Source organism: Pinus tabuliformis, chromosome 3_2 (assembly GCF_031772625.1).
Source record: "Pinus tabuliformis cultivar Carrire ecotype Pingquan chromosome 3_2, CPIR1, whole genome shotgun sequence".
In the NCBI taxonomy this organism is placed as follows: domain Eukaryota; kingdom Viridiplantae; phylum Streptophyta; class Pinopsida; order Pinales; family Pinaceae; genus Pinus; species Pinus tabuliformis.
The window spans coordinates 267,680,362-267,703,842 of record NC_142302.1 but is presented as its reverse complement, the minus strand read 5'-3'; the positions used below and the strand labels follow the sequence as shown (position 1 = coordinate 267,703,842).

At 39.8% G+C, this 23,481-nt stretch overlaps 1 protein-coding gene across 1 annotated transcript; it reads left to right on the top strand.

The window, feature by feature from the left end:
- Window positions 1-875: 875 nt before the first annotated feature.
- Window positions 876-2,181, top strand: LOC149180683 (trigger factor). The gene has a single exon (XM_089416220.1). It carries the CDS (start codon window positions 1,138-1,140, stop codon window positions 1,909-1,911), a length of 774 nt encoding a protein of 257 aa, XP_089272346.1. The 5' UTR covers window positions 876-1,137; the 3' UTR covers window positions 1,912-2,181.
- The last annotated feature ends 21,300 nt before the right edge of the window (window positions 2,182-23,481 follow it).

The following is a 23,481-nucleotide window of genomic DNA, read 5'->3' as shown; positions in this document are numbered from 1 at the left end:
AATTAGTGGAGGTGAGGACTCCTTAGAGAATTACTCATTTGTTTTCAGGAAAGATAATTATTCAAATTATTTTCATTGATATTCTATGGAAATGAACTAGATTGTTGTAACATAACTTAAATGTAAAGTTTTATGGAATACAAGTAACATGGACTCTTAGATATGTCAAATTCACATCCCCTCAAAGAAACGCAAGCCTTACGAGAATGCTATTTGAGAAGAAAAATATAACAATTATATTATATCAAAGTTGGTAAGCAACTAGTCACAAAACTCCCAGAACATTTGAGGTGTATGGGTCTTTGGATTCTTTTAAGGGGTGTTTAGATCGCTATTTTGTAGCAATTGAAGTGTTTGCTTCAGTATTAAGTTATTTAACATGTATCTTGTTAGAAAGTTCTTGAAACTTTGAGGTATATGAAATTATTGAGTATTCGTGTTGCAACTAGCCAACCTATAAACCCATTCAACCCCTAATAAAAATATTAAAAATCCTTCTATTTCTAATATTATTTTATATATAGATAAAAAAAAAACAAAACACTTTAGGCATGTCTTTACCCATCTTGATGCAAATACTAATTATTACTATTAACATAGCCCACTAATAATCTAGTATTCCCATAAAAACACACCAACTAAAATAATCTATAAGGGGTAAGGTAAATAGCCCTAATAATCTATAAGGGGTAAGAGGGGTAAGGTGTTTTTGGTCTTTAGTGGTTAAACCCTTTTCCTACATTTTAGGAGAACAAACTCATGATAAAACAAAAAACAATTTTAAATGACAATCGAGAACCAATCTGCTTTTTCACTTGAAATAACTTTCAAAATTGAATTGATCATCCTTTTTGTCAAATTGCCTATAAGAGCGATAAAGGTTTGGTGTCATGTGACAGAAACGTAATACCCGATACACCCGAAACCCACCACACTTCAACCGAGCAAACACACCAAAAATTCTTCTCTTGGTTTCTCCTCCTGAATTCGAATTTCGCAAGGTCACTGTTTCGATTCCCAAAGCTCATCACCACCGAAGCCACAACCCATCTCAGAGTTACCAGTTGGAAACACATTTTTCCAGAGTTACCAGTTGGAAACACATATACCATCACAAACCACAGAAAAATCAACACAATGCAGGACCCCCTCACAGACCTACCACCGCCATCGCGCTTCCATCTAGATGACCTCAACAACTTCGCCTCACCGGCCGATTCCGTCAGGCTTCCACACCCCTTTATCGCTTGGAACCGAACACTCGACCTCTACCCAAAGCTACTTCTGGTGGCCCTCTCAAAATCCGCTTGCCATCTCATTCATTACCTCCCCACCAAAAAAATTATCGGTACCTTCGTACTCCCCGAAGTTTCTATGGCGGGAAACTCCCTGCAGCCGTCTCTTCAAGACAAGTCTTGTTGCCTCCTTTACGCCATGGAAGAAACAGAAAACCCCACGGTCATATTGGCGTCGGTTCAATACTCGGTCTCCGAGGAACGTTCGAGTACGTGGGCGAAGACACTACTGCGGGAAGTGCGGCCGGAGAAAGTGGTCGTCGTGGGTTCGATTCCCAGCCAGCATTTCAGAGGTAAGCTCTCGTCTGACGAAACGCTAATCTTTAAGCTGGAAACCCTAGTCCAGCGTCTCGATGAGAAAGACGGTGCTCTGAAGGGGGTGCCGTATTTTCCTTCGGGGAGTATGATCGATGGCCTCGCTGCAGCTTTGCTTACGCAATGTCAAGTTATGAAGTTGAAGGGACGATTGTTGGTTTCGTGGCCCGACTACGATTCTTCGGTGGTTAATTTGTTGACTTCTGTTCTGAAGAAAGTATGTCCGACGGTGGACTTTAGTGTGTCGGCCAAGACGCCATTGTTTAAAGCATTGCGCGTGGATTCAGATCTGTATACGTGAAACAGGGCTTAAGGCTTTTCTCTTACACGCCCTTAAAATGATACATGCAATTACTGATTTCAAGTATACACGTTAGACGGGATTTCGGATTTATAAAAACGTTATTGTCTGCTTCACTGAGAAAATGAATTCCTATATGTTTTACCCAAGCACTGCACGCTTGGCATCACAGTTTCAAAACTGCAGAGTGATAAATCATATAAATTAAAAAGACATTTGAAGTTGAAATTAGGAATCATCCATGAAATTAAGACAACACTTTGGGTTCTATATGTTATTGTCTGTATGCTGTTTGTTTTTGCTTTTGGGAGCTACAATATAAATCTGTTTTTTCCCACATTAGTTATATGAAGGACACCTTGCTATTGAATGTTGCCCATCCGCAAAACCACTGCATGAGTGAAAGCTTAGTGTTGTCCTATCTTGGGCTAAGTGCACTTTTGAAGATTTGAACCACATTTTGGCAAAATAGTTCCACTTCCTTCTTCTCAAGCCCATTACAAGAATATTTTAGAAAACTCCTACATTGTCTTCTCCCAGCTCTCCCAGCTCTCATGACCGGGGCCAGTTATTGATTGGGCCATCTAACCTCTCCCCTTCTCTTCGAGTACCAACTTGGCCCTTCTCTCAACTCAACCTTTTTTCTTGATACCCTTTGCTTCCTCCCACCCTCTCCTATTCCTTAGTGTCCACCTTCTCTCCTAGTCTTGATTTGAGCTCCACTTTAGTCCTTTCACTTTTCTTGTGATTGACCTTAAGCCCTTCATCTTCCCTTAACCTCCCGTTCGTCGTCTCATCTCAATCCTTCCTATCTTCACCTAAACCATGGTGCTCCCTTGTGGCACTTTCCTACCCCTTACCCTCACCTCACCCTATCTAAGATGTGACTCTTGTTGTCTCTATCTTGAGTCCCTAGTCTCTATCCAAGCTCGTCTTGGCCCCTCCCCACCCAACTATCAGAAAGGGGACTTATCTCATAGATAGTTCCTACATCTCTCTTAGGAGATACATTTGTTGATGATGTTTCTCCTTTGAGCTTCAATACTGACATTGCTTTAATAGAGGCCAAGAAGTGGTGTTGTGGTTGCATAGTCCAGTTGTTATCTCCCTAAAAAAGTCCTCCCTTTTCAACATATATCTCTATTTGATAACCTAGATTAAAACAATTTTGACAAGATTAGAGAGGATGGAGTCCTAGAACAAGGTGCATTCTATAGTTGAAGACTTAAAGAAGATTGTTGAGTGGGTTTTGAAAATGTTAGCTTGAAACAATTTGTTACGAAAATGAAAAATTAGAAAAACCTCTCTTAACAGTGCCACCTTGCTTCAGTAAGAAATTTCTAATCTTAAAAAAATGTAAGAAGAGATGTAAACCCAGAACGTGCCATTACAACAATAAAATAAAATTCAATAACAAACCTTTAATTCTTGGGTGTTGGTTGTCAAAGTGAAGGAAAGGGTTTCCCCACTCACTAGGTTTGTTCAAGCCAAAATCAATGAGTGCCCTAGGTGGGCCAATGAGCTAAATCTATGAGTACAAGGACTCCCTCCTCCTCTTTGGATTGTGTGTAGGTATGCATTACTTTCCTTCATGATACCCTAGATTTCAATGACCTTAACCTCAACCGAGCTTGCATTGGAACTAATTGTTAGATTTGTACATGTGGTAGCTCAATGAGTCTTCTACACAGTACCAAGGCACTCTCAATCAATGTAATAGATTTGCACAATAGCTTGAGGGTGCACCCATGACAATTTAGTGCTTTGGCGGCACAACAAAGAGCATGGAGGATTGGTGCAATTTTGTAGAAGAGTTTTAGCATGCATGTTCCAATGTTACTTTACCTTCCTATTTTACTACTCCTATGTTAGTTCCATGCAGGTCAAATTTAACTTTTCTAGTATTAGTAGATTTTTTAAATTTTATTTTCATTTCCATTAGACTTGGAACTAAAGTTTTAGTTATGTTTTTAGAATTAGTTCTATTTCCTACCTTTTTTTTTGAGGAAAGAAATTAGCCTCCTCCTCAGCTTGAGGGCCAGAGTGAGGTTGTTGGTACTAGGCCAGTCCACAAGTATACTCACTTAAGAGTTCATAAGGCACAAAACCAATACAACAATATTCAACATGTCATTAGTGGGATTTGAACTTGGGTGGGGAAGATCACAACCTTCTGCCCAACCACCCGAGATGACCCCAATTAACTTCCTACCTAGAGTCTAGGTGTTAGGCATTAGAGTAGGGTTAGTTATGGCACATTCTTTAGGAATGTAGTTATTTCCATGAGAGTGCACTAGCTTAGGTCTTCTCACATGTAAGCCAGGTGCATTAATTTGGATTAGAATTAGGGTGTTAGGGTAAGGGTTTCTTACCTAACCTAGAGCAAAATATTTAGAGTTTGTGATCGTAAACCTAGTTTTTTTTCTAGTCTATAATGAAATCATAGGTTCCCACAGGCATGGTTACATATTTTTGTGTTTTGGAGCTATAACATTCTAATAATTGTTTTTGGATTTAATGAAATTAGAGATGCAAATTTGAGTCCTAATTTCTTATTTGCTATTTCATTTTATATAGTATGTGTTTGTAGACTCTAGTACTTTACAATATTGCAATATTTATTGATGTGTTGAAATTTTAAGGCTATTGCTATTTAATTTTATTGATATTGCAATATTTAGTCATAAGGATTCTTCTAAGGCAGAATTTGGTTACCATGGTTTAGAAAATTTGACACTAATTTGATGTTTTTTACTTCACTTTTAATTTCCAAGTATTGTCTTATAGACTTTTGGGCAAAGAAATGACTTTTCTCCCTAATTCATAAGATATTCATAAATGTTGAGCTTATGAGATCTCACTTTGATGAGCTCAAATGAGCATAGGAGTAGGTTTTGGAAATTAAGGAGGAGGGCAAATGGGCCATTGTTGTGGTCTTAGTGCAATGAATTGGGATCCACCCACTTGGTTGGTTCAATCTTTAGACTAAATAAATGACTCCCGCATTAGTGTGAAGGTGGTTCATCCTCATCCTCCATTGCTTGTTTGAATTGCATGGTGCATTTTGGTCTTCCTAGGACATGATCTATGATGTACTCGTATGGAGGCCTTTTTTTAGATTGAGACCCACACAAGTTTTGAGTGAGAGCTACTTCATATCATGGGTTATCATTGGCCTTAAATAGATAGGGCACTTGTCATTCCAACGACACCAGGCTATTTGGTGGTGTACCTTCTTATTCATGACTTTCTTTAGGGCAAAGTCTTAGTGGTTACCTTGGACGAGTACACTAGATTCATGTGGATTCAAATTTGGGGAAGTTCCCCTTTGTTTAAAACTTCAAGGACATTCTCTTTGTTTTCCCTCCAATTTTGTCTATCTTTACAATTCATAATGAGCTCAATGGGAACCCCTTCCTCGACTTGTGCATGAGCATTTGTCACTAATCTACTATGGATGATGTTATCCTCACATGGGAGTTCAACCTCTACACCATGTCTTTATAGATCTCAATGAATGATAGATATGAGGATATCCTTTGTTTTCGAGAGATTGACCTGACATCGTCGCACATCTCCATAGGGTTTTTGTTGATGGTTTTGGGTTGCTTGTGTATCGTAGATACTTTCTTCAGCTTGTTCAATCTTGTGACATATTTCTCTTGAATGGTCCCTAGTGCTTTCTAGACTTTGACAACCTCACTTGTTTCCCCCATGGTAGTGGTGCTAGTTTGGTTGATTATGTCCTTGTCAACTAGGTGTTCCTCCCTTGCATTTGAAATCTTATGGTCTTTCCCCTCTCCCATTGTGGGCCATGCTATCATTAACTTCTCTCTTTGTGATCCCCATCCCCCATTATGTTCCATCATGTCATCCCTCTAACTGTTATAAACTTTGATGAGCAGTTTGCCACTTTTATACTTGATGCATTTGCTTGTTAGCCTTTCCTCTTTCGATTACAACGAGCAATTATGAGCTTCTCTTCGAGGATATCTGGGACGTCTCCCTTGAATCCTACCTCACACCACCAAGCACCTCTTTTGTTTCCTTAAACTCAACCTCTACACCACGAATCACGGTATGATGAAAAGTGTAAACTCCCTCATAGGTACCTCCATTTTGCTCACAATCCCCTTTCCATTTTGTATATTCAAAAAGGTTATTGGTTTCTTCTTTTTTGTAAAATGCAAGAATTCCTTTACATTTAGACACATGAACTTTGTGAAATCCTCTTCCATTTTTCTAGACCCTTGTGGCACACTCTTTTCCCTAGATGATTTGTTCTCTCCCCCAAGTTAGATCCATAGCCCATGTTCTTACATGCTGCCTCCCTTTGTAGTGCCCTTGGGTAATTTGCATTCCACATTGCCTTCTGCCCCTTCCCTTGTGATATAGTTTCTAATGGTGATAATAAGAGAGTTCTCGAGAGTATAAACTCCTGAAGCGTTGTATCCACTCTCTTGATTGCCATGTTGATTTATTCAATCATGTTATTTGTTTAGGTTTCTTTCAATCATGGTCCGACCATATTGTCCACCTTATTTTTAAGTTGGGAAGTAGTTCAAATTCAAATAACTATAGCAACATCATGATTGGATACTCTTCCACCAAGCTATCATTGCTCTCTTTCACATGAAACCTTTATGTTCTCCATCTTTAAAAAGATTACTAGTGTTTCTTCTATTATAAAAAGTAGGAATTCCTTTCCACCAGGAAATGTGAACTTTGCGATGCCCTCTTTCACTTTCCTAGAGCCTTTGGCACACTCGTTTCCCAGACAACTTGTTCACCTTATTGATTTAGATATTTAGTCCATGTTTTCACATACTATCTCACTTATTGGTGTCCCTAGGAACCTCTAACCAACATTGCCTCTTCACCCTCTTGCCATATATTTTCTCTTGGTGATATTAGAAGAATTATTAGGATTATGAGCACTAGTTCGGTTGCTGACGAGGAAGGCTTTAAGGCGATTTCCTTAAGCACGATATTCACTCTCTTGACTGCATTGTTGATTTATGAAATCATGCTATTTGTTTAGGTTTTCCTTCATCATGGTCTCGCCATAACATCCATTTGATTTTCAAACCAGGAGCTAGTTCATATCTAAACAAGTACCAACATGATTGGATGCACCGCTCACCAAGATGTATGCCACAGTCTTGTACTTGTGGCTTTCAAATGAGATTGAGTGGAGGCACTTTAGGACCAATGGACAAGGAAGATTCCACTTGGAGTATCAAAACATTGATCACATCTTTAGGCTCTGTGTCATTATTGAGGAGCCTTGTCATTGCTCTTTGAAAGTCTTTTGCTATTCTGTGGTGTTGTACTTGATCCAAGGGAGGCATTGCTCCAAAGGTTGTGTGACATTGACATCTTAGAGACCCTTTTGGCTATCATCATGAAACTTTACAGGTTGGCTCTTGGTCATCTTTGCACCACCCATGGCCTCTTAGATTTCATTGAGAGTACTATAGGGTTAAAAACTTGTTGACTCTTTTTGGGGTCTACATTAATGAATTGGAATCCTTTGTAGGCAATCATTGGTCCCCAAAAGGTCCAAGGATGAACAAGATGTCTTTAAGGCTTTCATAGTTAAGCTACCGTTGCCCAAAGATGTGCTAGGATTGTAGAAAGATGAGGTTGCAAAAGAATCATGGACTTAATGTTGAAGTATAATGCAGAGTTGAAGGATTGAGGCTATGGCATTGTTTCCATTAGCAACCTATCAGTTGCTTTAATGGCCGTGTTGTTGTTAACATGGGTGATGTGAACATGCTAGAATGGGGAGTTTTCTAGACACGTTAAGTGTGTTGCTGATGTATGTGTAGTCAGGGTGGGGCTAAATTAGGTGACCTGTCTCACCAATGAAATCTTGTAGAATGCATGGGACTTACGAGATTGATATTAACATTTTTGATTCTTGCCATGGCCTTGATGACCTCATCATGTTGATTTTTGTTGCTACAAAAGGTCTTCTCTTAGCTTTGTGTCTTAGCATGGAGAAGACTTTGATTTGCATTTTTGGATGTTTGGGTGCGAGGTGTAAGTGATTTTTGATTTCTTTCCTAAGTTTAACCTAGGAAAAGTTCAATAATTAATTATCGAGAACTATTAGGCGTGAGTCTAATGATAAGTAAGTTACTTTATTTAAGTGGCTTAGATGATAAAATCTCAACTACTGATGTCAAGTGATCTTAGGATTTAATGTTAGACATTGATCACATAGGAAATTAGGGTTAGGGATTTGGACTAATGAAATCATTAAATAAGCCTAATCATGAGGTGAAAGATACATTACTATTATTGTTGAGTGTTTGAGCAAGAGATTTTCTCAAGAGACAAGCTCGACTTGATAGAGGAGGAAGAGGAGAATTTTTCTTAGGAGATTTTGGGAGAAATTTAGAGGAGCGAGTTGGAGAGAGAGAGGGCTGAGTACAACAAGAGAAGAAAGGCGGGTTTGTTGAGAGGAGGACGAGTACAACAAGCTGAGTCTACATGTGTCGTAGTAGCAAGCTGAGCCCACACGTGTGGTAGCAAGGGTGTTGTACAACGACTATGCAACAAGCCAAAAATTCTTACAGGCCGATTTCTTCCAGCAAACAATGAATTTATGAGGTCGATTTTAGGAGAGGGCCAAGTTACAGGTTTCCTTGTAGTAGTAAAAATTACTCTGTGGGTTTAACCGATGTTGCAGGACCCCCCCCACCCCCCCCCCCCCCATGGATCTAGAGGTAGCACCGCATCTCATATGGATCCACCACCGATCCTCCAGCTCTGCCATTTTTCGATGATTCTTGGAAAATTGGAATCGCATGAGCCCAATTTATAGATCCGGAAAAGGATCAACGACAGATCAATGACATAACAGGTACGAATCTGTCGCGGATTGTGAGCAAATCCAGAGGCAGGCAAACAGTTCAGTGGGGGCCACATTTTTTTTTTTTTTTTTACAAGTTGGGTTGAGGTGGGGTTAAAATGAGTTTATGGTGAGTCAAGGAAAGGAGAGGATGGGGTTAAAAGACATTTCCCCCCACTTTTCTTCATTCTTGCATCTTTGGAGAGCTTGGAGAAGAGAGGTTTGAGGAGAGCTTGAAGGAGTGAAGGAGGAGGAGCTAGGAGGAGTAAAGGAGGAGGAGCTTGGAGGAGTAAAGAAGGGTTGCCATCTATAAGAGCTAAACAGGTAAGCACAAGCCCCTCTCCTACTCTCTCCCATTCTTTCTTCTTGCTCATTTCATTAGAGGTTGTCCATCTATATTTTTATTCCAAAATGGTGTTCCTTTGGCTTATATGTATCATTCCACTTTTGGTTTTCATGATGGTGGTGGGGAGTATGAATAGAAGGGAAGAAGAAGAAGAGGATAGTGGTCTCCATCTGAGTGACCCAATGTGTGATAAGGAGGAAGGGTTTAAAGAGGAAGGGGATGAACAGGATGCTGAAATGCAAGAGGGAAAAACTGCATTGACACCCTTGTGGAATTATGTGACAAAACTTGAGGGGGAAGAGGTTGTGGAAGCTACAAGTCTGTGTGCCCTCATAGTTGTCATGGAGGAAAACCATATAGTGGTTCATATACCCATGCGAGGAGGCATCTTTGTGGAATATTGGATAATGATGAAAAAAGGGTCGTATAGGGATCTCAATTTGCCCTAAGGTTTCACTGGAACAAAGAAGAAAATACGTCCAAATAGAGGAGGCTGCACAAAAGAAAAACAAGAAACAAAAACTCATTCTGAATCAAGTGCAACTGCAACCTCTAGATTTGGTAGCTCATCTCCTCATAGTAGTTCTGCAACCTCTGAAAATACAAGAATAATAACAGATTTTTTGAATGTTGCTGGGAAGGATGATGTTGGATGGAAAGGTGGTTTGGTTTCTTTGTGCCTGCGGTGTACCATTCAATGTGCTTCGCTCTCCCTATTGGCATGATATGGTTAAGGCCATCAATGATGCCCCAAAAGGATACAAGAGCCCCAACTATGAGAAAGCTAGAACTATGTTATTGGAAAGAGAAAAAGCAAAGATTCAAAGAGCTTTGACACATTTTACAAATGAGTGGGTGGACTGTGGGGTATCCATTGTATCAGATGATTGGACAAATGTTAGAAACCAACATTTGATAAAGGTTCTTGGTGTTTTTGCTAGTGGTGCAATGTTTCTCTCAAGTCATGACTCCTCCTCCATCAGTGCAACTTCTCAAAACATTGCAGATCTCCTATCGAAAACAATCAAAGGTGTTGGTCCTAATAATGTGGTTCAAGTGATCACTGATAATGCAACAAATTGTGAGGGAGCAGGAAAAATTATTGAGCATACTCATCCACACATTTTTTGGTTTGGGTGCTTGGTGCACACATTGAACCTTTTGATGCATAATAATGTGAAGCACAAAGAATGCAGATGGATTAATGAGCTTTACAAGAAAGTGAAGCAAAACATTAAATATGTCACAATGCATATAAGGGTAATTTATGGCACTTACTCCAAGTTGCAGTTGCTTAAACTTTCAAAAATAAGATTTGCAACTTATTACCTCACCTTTAGGCGGATAATGAAGGTGAGGCAAGCCTTAACTAATATGGTGACATTTGAATGATGGGATCACATTAACACTGATAGAGATGGTGCTAATGTAGTCAATGACACTATTCTTGACAGTTACCATTGGTGACAGATTAAATATATTTTGCAATTCACCAAACCAATTTATTACATGATCAAGTTTGCAGATTTAGATTGGCCACTAATTGGGGAGGTATATGAACAAATGGATAACATGTTGGGGTAGATTAAAGACATTGTTGAGCCTAGAGACAATTATATCTGTGCATAGGTGGAAAAACGATGGGAAATGCTAAACATTCCATTGCATGCCTTAGCATATGTTCTGACACCTAAATACTATCATCCATCATGGCTTTCAATACCAACACCTGGTGGGGGAGCAAGAGAAAACCACACCTAGATCCAGAGGTTCTATTTGGTTATATGAAAGCATTGGATAAATTAGTCCCCGATGAGGAGTCTGCCATGCTATGAAAACAATTGAGCAACTTAATGCTTGGTACTAGTCCATTTGGGAGCAATCATGCAATTAAAGATCCAGAGAATTTGTCTTCTCTCGAGTGGTGGAACATGCATGGAGGTGTTACTTTACGTCTACAAACTTTGGCATTGCAAGTGTTATCACAGGTGGTAAACACTTCTTTTGCAGAGAAGTGTTCATCCATAGTGTCAAAAGGAATAGGGTAAATTTAGATTGGGTAGAGAGCTTGGTTTGTTTTCACTACAACTTGCGATTGCTGTTCCATTACTATGAGGATTTCAAAGAATAATAAAGACTTTAAGCTTTGGGACAAAAATCCATGGGAGACCAATTTGGAGGATGGAGTGTTGTGATTAGAACAATTGGAGGATGCTCTTATCTAGGATGATGATGATCGAGTTGAGATGCCACCGACACCCCCATCCGGTTCCATGGTTCCGAGGTCCCATTCTTCAACACCAACAACAGGGGCTTGATCTTCATCATTTCCACAACTTTTCGCAACCACCATCTTCTTCACTGCCATCACGTGGAGGCTCACGTAGTGGTCGTGGTGGAAAGAGGAGAGATTAGTAGATATATTCACAGTTTGTTACTTTTATCATAGATTAGATTGTAGACTCCAAAGTGTTAGACTTGTGAATTTGAATTTTTTTGTCTTACTCTTCCTAGTTCAGTGTGTACTAGGTGGTGGCCTATTTTGTAAACATTATTATTTGAATTTTGGACATGACTTATGTTGACAGTTGCTTAGTTGCTAGATAAGTTATTTGAATGTTTTATGATTTTATCTTTTAAATGTCTACTTCCTAATATATGCTTAAAATTTTGGTACTTTCAACCTTCTATTATCTATTATATGCCTAGAAATTTGATGTATGTTTGTAATTGCTAGAATGTAGATGGTTAATGCTCAAAAAATTAATCATTGATGTGCAATGGATGCCATAGCTATCTTGATTTATGAACAAATATGTATGTTTTTATATCTTCTACCAACTAATTTGGTATTTTGGATTTTTTTTTTTGAATATAAATGCAAAAATATATATATATATATATATAGAGAGAGAGAGAGAGAGAGAGAGAGAGAGAGAGAGATGCTTTTGATGCTTCGCTTCCAAAAAACGTCCCCGCTTCGTGCAACATTGGGTTTGACCCATATTTTCCACATTTTAATAAAAGCTACAGAGAATTGTTTGGGTGAAGTTTTTGCTACTGCATGTTTGATTTCTTGCAATTATTTTCTACTGCAAATTAATTTATAGGGTTAGAATATCACTGTATATTTTACAATAATTTCATAATTATTTGCGAGATATTTTGCATTAATTGCTGAGATTAAATAGATTAGGGTTGATATAAAAAGTCTAACATGGTATTAGAGCTCTAAACTTTGAAGAAAGGAGATCAGTGATTTTGACGACAATTTATTTTTGAGGGTTTTGTGGCTAAAGCAAATTTGGTAATATGTCATCATCAAATTTGAGGTTGGAGGGGGCTAGACATTTCAGTCAATGGAAGGAGAGGAACACCATTGTTCTTATGGCGAATTGTAATGACCCACCTACGGTTACTAACAAAATGTGAATATTAGCATGCATTTGATAGCTACTTATGCATGCATTGCATGCACTACACTAGCATACATGTTAACTAATTATGAAAAGTCTAATGAATAAATTATTGAGATATTGAGTGAATACCAAACTCGACAGAGTATCATATATATATTAAGATGGGTTCCTTACTATGTAAACCACTATATAATATATAATTAACATATTATCTAGAATAAAAGTAAATACAAAGTATTATACAAAACAAAAGGTAACTATAATATTATGAATTATATTAACTAAATAAGAACTATAACATAATATTATATTAATTATTGTTAATTACTAAGTATAAAAATGAAATTATATATTTTGTGTTAATTATAATATAAAAAAATTTAAGGAAATATAGTAAATATAACTATGTCAACAAAAGGAACCAAATAAATATAATCAAAGGGACATAGGACATAAAAGTTTAAATAAACTATAACCTTTTAAATAAAACCTACGAATTAAACTTGTCGACTAAGCATATCCTTTAAAGGTGAATAACCTACTCAATCAAATCTTACCAAATCAAATAAGGTTAAAGTGGATAGAAGAGCATGCTGAGTTCCACGTAACAGGACACAAAGACATTGAGACAGTATAAGGGAAGAAAGACGGTGGTTCTGTGAAATATAAGGAGAAGGGGTTACAACTTAGAAGAGGGTCTTTTTGCTTTTGGAGTGTAGTGCAGGGAGGAGGAATTTGCAACAGAGAGCCATCGATAGAGAGAAGCCTTGATTGTTCTTGAAAATTTTGAGCACGGGGGCCAGATTACCTCAATTTTTGAAGTATTTTGGAGCTGGGTATGGGATTGTGCCCAGTTTGGCAGGGAGGTTTGGGTTTTTTTGGTAATGGGAGCGAGAGCGGGAGCCACGACAGATCAGAAACATCTTCAAACAAAGAATCCTAGGTAGGTACTCAATAGTAAATTGATAAATTATGTTTTAAAATTACACATATATTTTGAGCATAATTTTGTTAAACCCTGTTAAATTCCGAATTTAGGGCTCCACACGAATGGATTGTGGGTAATTGCAAGCACAAGATCCAAGTTTCTTCAGATGTTACCCAAGCAACTGAACATAAGATAAAAGATATAAGATCTAGAGGCATTATTTTGGATAGTGTGAAGGATCATGTGATCCCTCACATAATCGGAAAGGATACAAAGCATAAGATGTGGATGACCTTGAATAGCCTATGCCAGAGCAACAACCAAAATAGGAAGATGGTGCTAAGGGAGAAGCTAAACACCATTCACATGAAAAAATATGAGATTGTGACTTCTTATCTCACCAAGATTCAATAGGTTCATGATGAACTATCAGTTGTGGGGGAAGCCGTTAATGATTTAGAGCTTGTAAAAGTAGCTTTGAAGGGTTGTGCCAAGCAATGGACCACCATTATAGAGGGGATCCTTGCTAAGCTGGAGCTTCCAGATTGGAACGGATTGTGGGACGACTTTACGCAGAAGGAAATTGGGGAAAATTCGATGACTGGTGGGCATTGCAAGGGTGGAGATGAGGAGAACCTTGCTCTTGCTGGGCAAGTGAAGAAGGGCCAAGGGCAAAGCCAAGCAGAACTAGCGTGGAGGAGCACCTTTCAAGGGAAAAAGGACATGAGCAAAGTTAAATTCTTTTCATGTTGTAGGTTCAATCATTATGTCAAACGATGTCCCAACAAAAAGAAAGGTAAAGGGAAAACTTCTATAGCAGTAGCAGCGCAAATGGATGACTTTTCCGAGAAGTTTGAGAAGGAGTTTGCTTTGGTCTCTTGCTTTTCTGGCACCATCACTTGTGGTGTGTGGTTTGTGGATAGTGGATCTTCTTGTCGTATGACAAGATCTCAAGACCTCTTTACCAGCTTTGCCAAGGAGCACTGAGATCTCTATGTAGAGCTTGGAGATAATGCGAGATATGTAGTGGAGGCCCAAGGGTGTTGGTAGCATATAGTTCTAGTTGGACTCAGGGAGTCTTATGGAGATTAAGGGAGCTATTGAGTTCAAGGGTCTGATGATCGATCAACCAGGAGTAGTTTGTGGAGTCTGAGACTTGTGTGTGGAGGACTTCTACAACAGATGATGGGTAGTCCTCCTTGCCCGCGTTCATTGTGGGAGATGGACATCTTGCAGTGATAGGTGGCATCCCTCCGTGCCCTATGTTGGTCTTCATCGAAGCAACGTAAGAAGACCATAGTGGGCGAAGTCCCTAAGTAGTCGAGGAGCAGTAGTGGGCAGTTGAGAGAGTTGTTCACAAGTGGATCTGTGAATAACTCAACAGGAGTCTCGATGTGTTGTGGCCTTGATGGACTAAGGCACAACTAGAGAGTAGATTAACAGTCGAGATTCAGTGGCCAGATGGACTTGGAGCATTGATAGAGGCAGGAGCTACAGATCGGGAGTCGAAGGACTGGGCAGGTACAGGGTACGACTGAGGGGAGCTGAGAGAGTCGACTTCATCAACTAGATGGTCAGAGTATCTTGTTGAGGGTAGATTGGTTGTCGATGGACTGACACCAAGCCCCAATTTTGTATCTTGTACTAGTGGATGTATGAGGGCCATTATCCCTGGTACGGGAGCCCTAGACTGTTGTATTATATGTTGTTTAATATAACGAAGTTGGGTTGAAAAATGTAAAAAGTTGTCTATATTTTGTGCATGTGTGATTTATTGTTGTTTATATTCCGCTATGCAAAGTAGTATCATTGAGATTCTTGGTTTGGTAGCATCAGAGATTTTACGTTTCTATCCTAGACCCAAGGTCGTTGAAATTTAACAGGATGCACCTTTTACCAAGCTTTATGCCACAATCTTGTACTTGTGTATTTCAAGTGAGCTTGAGTGGATGCACTTTAGGGCTAGTGGATATGGAAGATTCCACTTGGACTAGTTGATATCTAAACAAGTATAGGACCATCATGATTGGATGCACCTTTTACTAAGCTTTATGCCACAATCTTGTACTTGTGGCTTTCAAGTGAGCTTGAGTGGATGCACTTTAGGGCTAGTGGATATGGAAGATTCCACTTTGAGTATTAGAGCATTAATAACATCTTTAGGCTCTATGCCATTATTTGAGGAGGCTTGTTATTGCACTTTGAAAGTCTTCAGTTATTTTGTGAACTTTTTAAAGGTGTTGTATTTGATTTGAGTGGCATTGTTCTAGAGGTTGCGTGACATTGACATCTTAGAGAGCTTTCTGGCTATTTCCATGAAAATTTACAAGTTGGCTCTTGGTCATCTGTACACCACACCTCTTGGACTTTATGAAGAGTACTATAAAGGTCACATGAGTGTTGTCTCACATTGACACTTTTTGGGGTCTACATTAATGAGTTGGAATCCTTTCTACACTATCCATGGCCTATAACACTTCATCAAGAGTTCTATATGGGTCAAATAAGTGTCGTCTCTCTCTTCGATTCTTGTTGGGTTCTACATTAATGATCTAGATTCCTTTCTTAGGGAGCACAAGAGAGGGATGGTTGTTTTCTATGCCATGTCTTGATCTCTTTGCTTCTATTTGCTAAGGATGTGATTCTTGTTGGAATTTCTAAGTCTAACTGTTAGAAATCCTTCATGTACCTTCTGATTTATTTCTGCCTACTTGTTTTGTTTAATTAACAAGTTATTTACCATGTAAACACTGAAAATAAATACAAGTACATGCTCAACACATTACAGATCATCAATTGAAGGAAAAAACAAGCACACAAGTGACACCGTTGTTTTTGGACCAATGTCCACAGAAAAACCCAATGCGGGAAAACCGGTGCAACTATCTGAGAGTTTTATTATTAAGAAGTTTCAGAATACAATCTGGGTGCCAAATCGGCTCACCTAACAGAGAATGATCTCGGCAGTAGTACCTCTCAATCGAAGACAGATATTCCGGCTAAAACCCCGGATGAACAATCCCACAACTCTCAGCTCCAATCTGCCCCACGAAATCTCCAGCGTCTGCCTCTAGGGACTGCGTCAGCCTCTCTGGCCCAGTGTCACCCCAACTCGCCATGTGTCAGCCTCTTGAGGCATCGCGTCAGCCTTTAGAGCCTTTGCATCACCCACGCTGGCTCTCTCTGGCACTGCGCAGCTCCTGGCTACCTTTGCGTGGGCCCTGACTGGTTCTGCGTGGCCTCTAGCTGGCTTTGCGTCCCTCTCTCGGTTTCTACGCTGATGCTCCCGTTACCCTCTCTGCCTCTCTGCTTCTGTATTCACTGCCCCTCAGCTGCAACTCTGATCACTCCTTCAATTTCCTCAGCAAGCCCTGCCCCAAAAAATCGAATTCTTGATCAACTGGGTGTGTTCTCCAAGTGATCCTCAAGCCTCCTCTTATACTTTTCTCGTTGACAATTCAATGGCCGAGATTAAGTCCTTAATCAACAGCTAAGATTAACTTTGGCTTGATCCAGGACTTTTGGACCATTCTAACACAGTTTTATATTAATACACATTAATATTTTATTTTCCCTAAGTTAAGACTTAGGGACTCCATTAAAAATATTAATTATTTTAATATCTCTCAAATTGTTTAGAATTTGCCCAAGCCATTTTTGGGTTTTGGAGATCTCATGTGCCTTACCCTCTCCACCAAGTTTCAAGGCTAGATCACATTCGATGCTACCCCAAATCAACACTCCCTCTTAGCGAGGACTGTGCTCTAGTAATACTCCTAATTGACACCCTGATCATCCGACATCGGTCTTTGTTATGAATATAATTCATAACATTTAGATAAATAAAATAAATAAAAATATTAAATAATTAAATATTATTTAGATTAAATAATCATTAAATTAAGTGAAAAGGCATGTCTAAAAGACATGCTCATTCACGAAAGGTCACTTGTTGAGGTATAAAAGCAGGGCCTCATCGTAACATTTATATCATCTTATACAATTTTATATATTAATAAATTATTATTACAAATACCTGTGTGTATTTTATCAATTAAGCCTACAAGCTATCAGTTCTTGTGTTTCAGCCATAAGTTTTTATGCTTTAGTGGTATCAGAGCCATGGCACACGATATAATCATGCAGGCCTTTGAAAGCAGTTCGCCGCACAATGTGCCATTACGTTCATACTTTGATTACGTTGAACAGTTTAGTATTGAAGAAGTATTTCAGCATTTAGAAAACTTTTGTGCAGAAATTAAAGCATGTCGAAAGGAAATTTCAGTTGAAGAGGAAGGGGTTAGTGAAGGTGAGGATAACCAAAGTGAGGTCAGTGAGTGTCTATCTAGTGAAGATGAAGGTGAAGAAGAAGAAGATGTAGAAGATTCTAATTTAGACACTGAATCTAAACCTACTAGGGAATGCGAAGAAAAAAATGATGAAGACTTTGAATTCAATTGGGAATGTGAAAAGGACAACTCAGACTCGAAATCCAATTGGGAACATGAAGAAGAAGAAAAAGAAAATGATTTTGATGAAGAAATAAAAACTGATATAAAAAATGAGGACCAAGGTGTGCTTGTCAATATGTTTTCTAAGTTATCTGTAACCTCAACCTCAACCTCCAATGATGGAGATAGTACAGTCCCATTACATATAAAAATTGCAAGGAACTGTCCATAGAAGAGGCACCTCATCTCTGAAACAGAAATGGAAAATTTTGGAGATGAAGATGTGAAGTTTTTATGCTGTGGGGTTCCCTCTCCAACAACTAACTGTTTCTTGTTCGTGTTTTCCCTTCTCCTCCTTGTTACGTTCGTTCACATATTGATGGAATCTCAGAGGATGATGGAGGATGATCTGTAAAGAAATGGCGTTGCGAAGATTAAGATGACAGACATGGAGAATTCTAGAAACTATTTGCAGCAACTATGTGCTCGAGAAGTGAACTATCAACATCAAGCTATTAGGTTAAAGGGAAAGCATTTATTCACAAGATTTCATTCCAAGAAGATATACCAGATGGGGAACCTCAGATGATTAGATGCCTTGCTGCATCGGATAGATTATTGTTTGTGATGGGAGTACATGCAAAACTGGTGACAATTACTCACGACCAGAATTATAACCCTCCATTGATATATCAAGTCAAGCCTGAAATAGCAGAAGATGATGTGAAACTGGTTTACTCTACTATGTTTTATGATAGCGAGAATGATTTACTGTTTATATATGTGAAAACTACCATACAAGGTTTTGATGATCCATTGAACACCTTTGATCATATTGAGGTTGGTTCAATATTGAGTGGAAATCCAGGGGAAGGGGCAACACACATCTTCGAAGAAGTCGAAGCTCAGATTCCGCAATTTGATATTCCAAATCGCCTTGCGTTGTTTAGATCTAGAATGGAATCAGATGATAATGAGGAGCGTGATATACCTTGGTACTGCTACATGACCCTCACTTTGGATGAACCTTATGATTATCACACTGGTAGAGTGGGACCAGATGAGTATTGGGTTCGGGTGAGATTGGGAAGGCCAGGAAGCTCCACAAGTGTTTTCTTTCCAAACTATCTCTTGAGTCCGGGATTTGGACCACCTAGTGAAGTAGATATTTGCATTTCTACTAACAAGAAAAAACTTTTTCATGAGCATATGTCTTCCTTCATACTGTTAGAGCTCGGAGGACCACATTGTGAAATCTTTGAAATATGTGAGACGCACATTATTTTAAAGCAGCCTGGATTTCCCTTGAACATTTTTGACGCAAGGAATTCAGAAGCCGAAGATGTATCTGTTTCAACTAGTGATGTGGTTGATGGGGTTGAGATTCACCTTCGTTCCATTGTCTCTACTGTTGGCAAATAAATCGAACATGACGACCTCCTCAACCGCTGTCGTTCCCCGCCTAAATGCTGTCTCCCTAACTCTGTTTTTCGTTTCCCTCCAACGCATCAATCATTGCACCGTTTTCAAAACATCGTATGGACTTATAATTCTAAAATTTTATAATTATTAATTATATGATATAATTCATATTTATAAGTTATATAATTATTAATTATAAAGTTTCAATTTAAAATATATATATATATATATATTAAAAAAATTATATTAAAAAAAATTTAGAGTAAAAAAAAATTTTAGAGTACAAAATATAAAAATAATTTTGAGTATAATATATATATATATATATATATATACAAGGGAATAGTACTGATAAGCTACATGACGAGACACTAAGTGAAGAAAACCCCAACAATATAGCTTTGAGGACAAAGCTTCCGAAGGGAGAGGCTATGTTATGAATATAATTCATAACAATTAGATAAATAAAATAAATATAAATATTAAATAATTAAATATTATTTAGGTTAAATAATCATTACATTAAGTGAAAAGGCATGTCTAAAAGACATGCCCATTCACGAAAGGTCACCTGCTAAGGTATAAAAGAAGGGCCTCATTGTAACATTTATATCATCTTATATCATCTTATACAATTTTATATATTAATAAATTATTATTACAAATACCTGTGTGTATTTTAACATATTAAGTTTTCAAGCTATCAGTTTTTGTGCTTCAGTCCTTATGCTGATGCTAGGCCTGTTGCCCAACATCCTCTGAAGCTGCTGCATCATGTACTGCTACCCATGGCCCTGCCACTGCCACTGTTGCATCTGTACAACAACTCCCTTTGCATCCGTGTTGCTACCCATGGCTCCGCCACTGCCACTGCTGCATCTGCACTGCAATCCCTCTCATCATGCTGCATCGTACTTCCCATAGCACTGCCACCGCTAACTGTTGCACTGTAACTCAGTTACTGAGAAGTAAGTAATTGATCTCCCAATTGTGACATCTCTGTCAGGCTAGAGACACCCTTAATGCTGAAACTCCCTCTGTCGTTGACAAGTGCTCGCTTTCTGACCTCTGCGTTGCTGCAACAACTCTATGCATCTCGCACTGCTGCCTCACGCTGTCTTGGGAATCCTGCATTGTAGCTCCCTCTGACGCTCCATCTGCATCTGTCTCTACTGACATCCGCCAGCATTGCTACTCCTCTTCGAGGCTCCCGTAGCAAGGTCTAATCCAAGAGGCTGGGTACCTCGAGGATCCTGCCCCTCATCACTTGTAGTCTGTCTAACTAGAGCTCGATGTCTCCCCACTTCCGCTCAAGTGGTGTGTGTGCACTCATGGCACAGTCACCGTCTGTCTCCACTTCCTTCTCTGCCCTTGTTGGCACAACCTTGGTCTCAAAGGCCTCTCCCTTGTTCTTCTTCCTTGGACACTGCGTCGCATAATGACCCAGCTCCCCACAGTGGAAGCATTTTACCTTGGAGAGGTCCTTCTTCTTCTGTTTCTCTTGCTTTCCCTCAGATGCTAGGGCAGTGTCCATCTCCTCCTTGATTCTGATTCCCTTGCCGGTGCTTCCTGTCTTGCTCGACCTTTTGATCTCTTCTTGGCGAAGAGCCGCCCACATCCACCTCCTCCTCCTACTTGATTCTGATCCCCTTGCCGCTGCTTCCCGCCTTGCTCAGCCTTCTGATCTCTTCTTGGCGAAGAGCCGCCCACATTTCCTCCCAATCTAGAAGGGTTGCCCTGCCCAATATGCTCTGGACAAACACCTCCCAATCTTCAGAGACTGCGTTCAGGGTTGTTCTCACCATCAATTCTTGATTCGGCGTGGCCCCTATGGAAGTCAACTGATCTCGGATCTCCTTCAATCGACCGAGGAGGATGTCGATCTGTTCTCCCTTCTGCTTTTGGTATGATCGCAGCTGATTTTCTAGTAACATCCTTCTCTACACAGAAGTATGCTGGTACAATTTCTTTAGGGCCTCCCACATCTCATTTGCCGTTTCCTTTTCGACAATATGTGGTACTACATGGTCCTTGACCCCGTCAAGAATGATGCTCTTGGCCCTCGCCATTACCTCCTCATACTTGTCGTTATCAGTGGGGTCAATTGGGATTGCTATCGTCCTCAAGGCGAAGTGCTTGACACGATTCCTGTCTAGAATGGATAAGATTTTGGCCTTCCAGACTACGAAGTTCGAGGCTCCGTCCAGCCTGTCCTGGTCTCTTACCCTGTTCATTGCCATCTCGCTGCTCCTTTACTTCCCTCCTGGAAGTTCTTGGTGTGACTCCCTCTGAGCCTCGATTTTCTTCCTGGAAACCCTTTTGCCAATGTTGAGATGCCCCCACTCCGATCCTTAGTGCCGCTGCACCACTGATCTAGATTTCTTGGCTAGAAACCCTCGGTAGCAACTCCCTCCTCCTTGGCCTTGCCCTATTAGGTACTGTTTTGACTACAGTACCCCACCAACTCCACTCTGCAATTTACCCACAACCTCCTAAACCCCAACTACTTGAAGGTTAGAGCTCCTAGGCTCTGCGCAATTAGGTACTGGCTGAAATGCTCCCCTAGCCAACTTCGTCAACCCTCCTGGTCTCTACGTGAGCTTTTTTTGCCCTCCTTAGTCTCTGCGCTGGCCTCTTCCTGTTTCAATCTTGATGACGCGGGCACTGCGTCACCCCTTCCTTGCTGCTACTCTGCTAGGAACAACTTTTGTCACTCGGGACAATTGTTTTCTGTTGTTGTTGCTCTGCTAGGCTGATGTCCTTAGTTCTCTTGTGATCTGCAACCACACTCCGATACCATGTTGGAATTTCTAAGTCTAACTGTTAGAAATCCTTCATGTACCTTCTAATTTATTTCTGCCTACTTGTTCAGTTTAATTAACAAGTTATTTACCATGTAAACACTGAAAATAAATACAAGTACATGCTCAACACATTACAGATCATCAACTAAAGGAAAAAAAAGCACACAAGTGACACCGTTGGTTTTGGACCAATGTCCCTGGAAAAACCCAATGCGGGAAGATTGGTGTAGCTATCTGAGGGTTTTATTATTAAGCAGTTTTAGAATACAATCTGGGTGCCAAACTGGTTCACCCAACAGAGAATGATCTCGTGAGTAGTACCTCTTAGTTGAAGACAAGTATTACGGCTAAAACCCCAGATGAACAATCCCGCAGCGCTCAGCTCCAATCTGCCCCACGAAATCTCCAGCGTTTGCCTCTAGGGATTGCGTCAGCCTCTTTGGCCTAGCGTCACCCCAACTTGCCTTGTGTTGCCTCTTGAGGCACCGCATCAGCCTCTAGAGCCTATGCGTCACCCACGCTGACTCTCTCTGGCACTATGCAACTCCTGGTTGCCTCTGTGTGGGCCTTGACTAGCTCTGCGTGGCCTCTAGCTGGCTCTGCGTCCCTCTCTCTCGGCTTTTGCGCTGATGCTTCTGATACCCTCTCTGCCTCTTTGCTTTTGTATTCATTGCCCCTCAACTGCAACTCTAATCACTCCTTCGATTTCCTCAGCAAGCCTTGCCCCAGAAAATCGAATTCTTGATCAACTGGGTGTGTTCTCCAAGTGATACTCACGCCTCCTCTTATACTTTTCTCGTTGACAATTCAACGGCCAAGATTAAGCCCCCCTAATCAACGATTAAGATTAACTCTGGCTTGATCCATGACTATTGGACCATTCTAACATAGTTTTATATTAATACACATTAATATTTATTTTCCCTAAGTGAGTCCATTAAAAATATTAATTATTTTAATATCTCTCAAACTGTTTAGAATCTGCCCAAACCATTTTTGGGTATTGGAGATCGCATGTGCCTTAGCCTCTCCACCAAGTTTCGAGGCTAGAGCACATCCGATGCTACCCCAAATCAACAATTCTTCCTTGCTTGAGTGGTTACAATGGTAGATTGATGCACAATCCAACTTTACAATCTTTGACAATTGACGATTGTTTGCAGTGAGACTAAGGTTGTGATCTCTAACACATCAAAGTGTGTTCTTTTCAACGACCACTTCCACTTGTGAGGGGAAGAGATTGAGATTGAGGTAATTTGAGGCATGCTTTCTAGACTTGGCATAGTATGGGATACAATTCCCTTGCCCTAATCGAGAGATCATGTTGCGAAAGTCACT

Bases quoted from the DNA above. Each gene is read 5' to 3' on its own strand.
- LOC149180683 (XM_089416220.1), top strand. From the start codon at position 1,138: ATGCAGGACCCCCTCACAGACCTACCACCGCCATCGCGCTTCCATCTA.